Here is a 7,500-nt window from a genome sequence, read left to right on the forward strand (position 1 = left end):
CCAGCCCGCCTTGACTACAGCTCAGACATGAACACACTAACTCACTCTCTCTCTCACTCACACACACACACACACACACACCACACACACACACACACACACACACAAACAAACTTTCACTGTCACGGTCTGTCTCCTTTTTCTCTGTTCCTAATACAAGCCAACCATATCTCCTAGTATTTCTTCTCTTAAACAGAACCTGCTCTATTTTGGACAGACGCACACGAGTACACACACCACACATTGTGAGCTGTTACCCGGTGTAGAACATGTCTTAGCTGTCCAGGTGGTTCTGACCTGCCTGTGATTGGCTGGTTGTAGAGGCTGTCATGTTGGTAGTGATTTCAGTGGTTGGGTGAGCCTCTGTGGCCGTGATGTGACTGGTGCTGTGCCATGTGAACGGGCCTTGCTATGAGCTCCCATGCCACGCACCAGTTAATGACAGGCACACAACCCAAACCACCACAGCATGAGTTACGGCTGTACTCCACACGCTGGCTGCAGCTCCACACATTGAAGAGTAGTTCCATCAGTGATGACTGCTGCTGGTGTGCGTGTGTGGTAGGGCTGGGGGAAATAGACCAAAAATCATATTTTGGTATTTGTCGGCTGAATGGCGATGCATGAGGGTTGCACTTTTATTAAAACAGACTGGGATCAACATAACATGCCAGGGTCAGGGTTTCATTTTCTGTTTGGAAATATACAGCTGCAAAACATGGAAACCAAACATTAGATCAAATAAATTGCCTATATTAAGAGAATGAGAATGCTTCTTTAGTTTTTTTTTTGCAACAACAATAACAGACTAATTAAAAAGGAATACAATTACAGGTGTTCCTATACACTACAGACCCCAGTACAATTCTAGAACACTGCTGCTGATTCCTGGGTATTTTGACAAAACCAAGGGAATATTGAAATACTTAAATGAATTAATAATATCTAAGATTGAACTAGAAATCGATAATTACAAGTTTGTGCTTATTTAAAAGATGTAAATCAGATCCTTTTAATGACATTGACTTTTGTAGTGACATTGTTTTGCAGAACGTGATTGAACTGCATGAATAGTGCATATAAGTTTTGATTTCACATTATATTCTTTTTTTTAAATATCGGAACAATTTTAAGCATTTACATTCTATGCATAATATAACTAGGGGTGTTGCGACAGAGGAGGCAAAGGAGGCAGTTGCCTGGATCCCGAGGACAGCCGATTATGTCAGTCCACAGCAATGACCATTCCATGAGAACGCTCTTGACATCTAGGATCTCCTGCAGGAGACAATGACATGTCCACAACCCCCTACGGGGTCCTCTGTACCGTTAGCCTGCTAGGAGCTTCGTAATGAGGCAGTAATCATATAGTACTGCAACACCGTGAACACCGCTAGGAGTAAGGAGTTTGCAGTAACGTTCTGGCTACTACGGGTATTTTCGACACGGTCATGATTTTTTAATAACCTGTTTTTAATATGTAAATGGCATGTGTTTAATATGGTTGTGCAGGTCTGCTGGTGTATAAATATTTTACATAATCTAGGATGCAGCTAAGGCGGTGGATTAAGAATTTCAAGATCTTAAAAATAGGTCTATTGGTAGATGTGAGCTGTACTGGTATTGTTCTCTCCAAACCAATGGAAGTCAAATGTGTTTTCAAAGCTAGCAGACCAAACACAACTATGGTCTTTTCTCTGAAGGAGATTTACTTCTGTTTCTTAATGCACTAATAAGTAGGCCTAAATGTCTCGACAGATGTGCGCACTAAAGAAGGTAGGATCAGTTTATCCCAATATGAAGATGACCGTGACTTGCCTTCTAAAATATCTTTGTACATTATTCTGTATAAGGTGTCCACACACACACACACACATTTGTATTTATTACCATTGATAATTATTTCTAGCAGTTCCTTCACTTTCCACCTCTGGCTCTGCTCATGGATACTAGCACAAACATTTAGTATGCACTTTATTCTGTACTTTTAAAATGAAAAAAAAAAAAAGACTTTTGCTTGATGCCCCCAGAGTCCATTGAAAACACCCCTGAGTATGATTCATCTAGCACACTGTTCTTGGGGAAGTATGCATACACTATATTTATATGTCGATATAAGCAGAGGGAGACAAATCACTGAGGGAAAAATTAATGGGGAATCGGGGGACTCCGTAATGCTAAATATGACGGATTTGGAACTGGAAGTCCTGCCCTGTATTATAAACGTGTCAGCCAAGTATCTATCTAGGTAACACGTTACCCACTGGCCAGGCTTCTGAAGGCTAATGTGATTAATGTAGAAAAACTGTAATTTGGGTGTTTCTGTTGCCAAGTTAGTGATGCTTAACAGTGAACATTAATCATTTAAAACACTATCAAATTAAGTTTGTTTTCAGCGTTGTGTATTGTAATGTTTCTTTTTGCATCAAAAGGTTGGCTGAATTTATTATTTATGACTGTTCACAATGTGGAAACGTTAGGGCAACAAAAGTAAATATTGTACGTCTTGTGGCAGAAATGCCACCAGATTCTTTCGATTAATTGAAATGTAGTGGAAACAGTTGGATCGACCAATCAACATGCAGCTTGATCCAACTCCACCCCCTGGATCTCTTGGTCTGCAGTTCAACCCCCAATAGTGATTGAGTGCAAATCATTGAAGGCCCTCCTTGACTGGACAATTGCGGTAGAGACCATGCAGATATGTGATGGTTATATGATATTGTCTACGGCTACAATATAGAATCTGAGCTGTTTTGTATCAAAAGACACAAATTGCAGGCGAATGGTTCACAGACGTGGCTGGACTCATTGTACTGTTATCTGGCTAGCTAAACATGAACTGTTAAAAACCAAACCTCCACTTCCTCATATGCTGACCGACAGAGAGTAACACCTCAATGTTCTCAAAATGGTTGAACTTGCTGTCTACTCGCTGTATTGGCAAGGGACTAAAGTAGTCTTTAGGTCTCTATGGGGTTTAGACGGCCCTTGGCAGAGGCAGAGTGGAATCAGGGTAGAGTGAGAGAGGAGGAGAGATTCAAATACTGACACGCCTTTACGGAACAAAACGGGTGATGTACCGCAATACCAAACTATACCGATGTAAACCATATTGTTTCATCCTAGCCTATATCTTGTTTGAAAATATATCGACAAACCTTAAAAAGTGGCTATAGCGCCCAACCCTCGTGTGTGTGTGTGTGTGTGTGTGTGTGTGTGTGTGTGTGTGTGTGTGTGTGTGTGTGTGTGTGGGGTGGTCTTCTGGAAGTGGTCCCTGGCACTGAGTGACTGGAGAGGAGGAGGAGGGGAGGGGATGAAAGGAGAGGCAGGAAGGGGGAGGCCATCAAAGGCCTGTGAGATGAGGGCCAGGGCTCCAGCAGAGGAGAGGAGAGGAGAGGTGAGCAGGACTGGGAGAGGCTAGAGAGGTGTGTGTGTGTGTGTGTGTGCGTGTGTGTGTGTGCTGGTCGTGTTTGATTTTGGGCTTTGTAGTCTCCACCAGAGGCATGCACAGCTGCTGTTATTTGCCGTGGCAGACATGTAAGAAACTGCTTAATGTTGAATGTGCTTGAATTTCATGGATGTGGAGTGTGAGTGTGTGTGTGTGTGTGTGTGTGTGTGTGTGTGTGTGTGTGTGTGTGTGTGTGTGTGTGTGTGTGTGTGTGTGTGTGTGTGTGTGTGTGGTTTTGAGTGTGTGTGTGTTTGTGTGTGTGTGTTTGTGTGTGGTTATGAGTGTGTGTGACTGCAGACACACTCATGCCACCACGCACACACACACACACACACACACACACACACACACACACACACACACACACACACAGTCAGGTGGGGTAGAGGGTATGTAGGGGACACAGGTGGATTACTCTGGAGGGGTGCACTGTTTGAGTTGCTGTTTGGCCAAACACTCTGCACTGCACTCTGGGTGCTCTCGCTGTGTACCGAGGAGAACAGGTCCTCTGTTTGTCATGCAGGGCGCTGTTGTCACAAGGTGTGTGTGTGTGTGTGTGTGTGTGTGTGTGTGTGTGTGTAAATGTGCATCACACTCCTCCATCTTGCCCCTGCTGAGAGTGTTATCACTGCTGCCCTCTGTCTCTCACCTCAGGTCCTCAGCTAAGCCTTGGGACTACACCATAGGCACTGTGTCTATGTGTTTGACATCGTACACCACTCTCACACACTCACACACTTGCCTTCTGTTTAGCTCTCCTCACACTGACAGACAAGCAGGCTGGTGCAGCTGGTGGCATTAATATTGAAATAGATGTTCTCCCTCCTGTTCATGGCATATCAGTGCTGTTCGAGCACCTTATGAACCTGTGTGTGTGTGTGTGTGTGTGTGTGTGTGTGTGCATGTGTTGGAGCACAGATGTCACCACTGGAAATAAAGTGCGCTTTGGCCCTGCCCACAGTAGTGTCACCATGACAACAGGCAGCAGGCAGAGGGAGACTACCTCTCCACTGCCCTCATCCACCACCAAGACCTTTCTTTTTTTCACCCCCCTCTTTTCTCCTTCATCCCCTGCCTGCCTGCCTGCTATCTCTCTCTCTCTCTGCCTGTCTGTCGGCTGTCATCTCACCTGTTGGTGCTCTCAGCTGGGGCTGAGCCTGGTTGGCAGCCTTTTCTTTTCTTTCTTCTTTCTCCTCAGCATCACCTGAACAATTTGACCTCTTCCTCCTCCTGTTCACGCCATCATACTGGCATCTCTTCATCCCTCTGTGTGTGTGTCAGAGTGTGTGTGTGTGTGTGTGTGTGTGTGTGTGTGTGTGTGTGTGTGTGTGTGTGTGTGTGTGTGTGTGTGTGTGTGTGGGGGTGGGTGCTAGTCTCCCTCCTCTGACCCCATGGGCATTGATTAGCTCAGTCTTCTCCTCAGAGACACAAAGTGTGACTTCACATCTCTATGGCGTTTTGCTTAGTGGCTCTAGTGGAGGCAGATGTTTCATCCATGATTTGATCCTGTGTGTGTGTGTGTGTGTGTGTGTGTGTGTGTGTGTGCACTCGTGTTAATGTTTGAGTAAAGTGCAGCTTTTAAGTGACTTCTTTTCCAGAAGTGTTCAGACAGAGGATCTAAGAGGCAGCTCACTTGTTGACTGGTCAGCGTTGCTTTCCTTTGCTCCTTCCATGTTGCTCTTTTTTGAGCACGGTCAGAAAACTAGATTTCCTTCAATGTAAAATGGAGTACCCTGCCAGGAAGGATGGAAGGAAGGGAAGAAAGGAAATGAAGAAGAATGAAAGCAGGGGAATGGATGGGAAGAAGGAGAGACAGAAAGGCTTGGCGGTTACTGGCTCTACAGAGTGCTCTGCCTGCTTCTCTCTGCCTGCTTCTCATGAAGGACAGGTGGAAATAGTGTGTGTCTACTGGGATGGATGTGAAGCAGACATTGATGTGTGTCTGTGTGTTACTGTGTATGTTGTCAAACATGCCATAAACATTAGGTGTGTGTGTGTGTGTGTGTGTGTGTGTGTGTGTGTGTGTGTGTGTGTGTGTGTGTGTGTGTGTGTGTGTGTGTGTGTGTGTGTACTGATGAGGTTGTTATAGTTACAATCAAGCCTTGGCAGGCACACACGCGGTTCGATAAATCCATGATGGAGACTCAAGAGTGGATTAGCCCACCACGTCATTTACAGCTATCACCAACATCTCGCCAACCCCTACACACACACACACATACTCTCACACAAGGGGACTGTGTGTGTGTGTGTGTGTGTGTGTGTGTGTGTGTGTGTGTGTGCGCGCGTGCTCCACACACATAGGAAGTAGCTCAGTGGAGGGTATTTGTTCCTGTGACTCAGTCAGTGATTGATTCTCTGCTGCAGCTCCAGTCTCCATGCATTTAAGCATTTAATGGCCGGCAAACAGACCCAGTGACAGGCTGGATGTCTGCTTTACTCTGGCACTCTGGAGACTATGAGTGTCTCTTCCATCAGCTCTTGTTGTTGGGGGCGTCTCCACCTCTGACTGTAAACTGGTCTGAACCTTTCTCATCTCCGCTGGGCTCATGAAGGCTATTAGTGTTCTTGTTGTCTCTGAATGAAAAGTCTTTGAAAAGGAGTGCAGTGCCTGTTGGGTCCTGTTGGGTCCTGTTGGGTTCTGTTGGGTTGTGTCTGACTGGTGTTCTCCCCCCGTGTGTTGCTCAGGTATCCGGCCTCAGATCATGAACGGGCCCATGCACCCGCGCCCGCTGGTGGCGCTGCTGGACGGCCGGGACTGCACTGTGGAGATGCCCATCCTCAAAGACCTGGCAACCGTGGCATTCTGTGACGCCCAGTCCACACAGGAGATCCACGAGAAGGTGAGCACACACACACACACACACACACACACTACTGCTTGGTTCAGGCAGCTGGACTCTCTCTCTTTGATGTATTCATGTCAGGAAAACCCCAAAAAGCCTCAAAGCTTTGATTTCAGTCGAATTTCCAGTTTCCTTTTTGGACTGTAGTTTTCCCAGCCTTAGTTGTGTGGCCTTAGAGGCAGCTCTATCTGTGCAGTCATGAGGAATAGAGGAATATATCTTATTTTATATTATAAAATAATAATATTACATTATATATTTAATATATATTTACTTTAGTCCTGCACATGCATGTTAAATTCCTTATGCTAGTGGACATAACCAGGCACCTTGTATAGTCTTCATTTTATTCATGAAAATTTCAGTTTGTTGCAAGCCAGTAATGAGAGATGGTTTGTGTGACATTTATTTTATTTATCATTTACTCAAATGTATGCAGTCTGACAGCACATGGGCTATTACATTAATGTAATAATGTGGAACAGTCCTAGAGTGGAGTGCCAGTGTTCAAGGGGGGACATATAGATTGGTCATGGGTACCCCCCTCCCCCACACACACACATTTACACACATTTACACACATTCAGTCCGGATGACCACCGCACCCTCCTTCAGTCTGGATCTGCTGAGCAATCTCAATCTGATGAAATTAACTCATAAATGTTTAATAACTCATAAAATAACTAAAGTAGGTATGTAAGTAATAAATGGTTTAAACATTCTGTGATGTGAAGGCTTGGCTATTAAATACAGACCGTTAAAACATGGCGACCACATTGTCAGTTTCGGCAACCTAAAGCTGTTGCTGGGTGACAGCCTGGCAACCATTTTTATAAGTTGGTGTTGAGTCTTGCGCACGCACACACACACACACACACACACACACACAAAAGAATGAAGACATGGGCAAGAGGATTTCTGGTGGCAAATATGTGACAGATGTGCCTCATTATGTAGAATGTTTTTTCTATTTGTATTTGGTTGAGCTTGCTTCTGCAGGGTGTGGTTGAGTTCATCTTTTCCTTGTGTATGGAGTTAATATGTAAGGGGTATAGTCCATTGTTTCCCAAAGACTGGGTCGCGACCCTCTGCTGGGTCGCAAGAGATTTTTTTTGGGTCGCCTTGTCAAGATCTGCATCTGTAGCTGCGTCAGTTATCGGACAGTTTGTTAAAAAATCGATATGCTAAGTCTATTTATATATT

At 44.9% G+C, this 7,500-nt stretch overlaps 1 protein-coding gene across 6 annotated transcripts in view; it reads left to right on the forward strand.

The window, feature by feature from the left end:
- Positions 1-7,500, forward strand: part of ctbp2l (C-terminal binding protein 2, like) — an 84,775-nt gene that overhangs the window by 59,838 nt on the left and 17,437 nt on the right. For all 6 annotated transcript variants that reach the window (XM_031561186.2, XM_012831045.3, XM_031561183.2 and 3 more), the window contains one exon: positions 6,140-6,294. In XM_031561186.2, the coding sequence (XP_031417046.1) occupies positions 6,157-6,294 (138 nt within the window). In that variant the 5' untranslated portion in view covers positions 6,140-6,156. The remainder of the gene's footprint in view (positions 1-6,139; positions 6,295-7,500) is intronic.

The sequence above is a fragment of the Clupea harengus genome, chromosome 23, assembly GCF_900700415.2.
Source record: "Clupea harengus chromosome 23, Ch_v2.0.2, whole genome shotgun sequence".
NCBI classification, from domain to species: Eukaryota; Metazoa; Chordata; class Actinopteri; order Clupeiformes; family Clupeidae; genus Clupea; species Clupea harengus.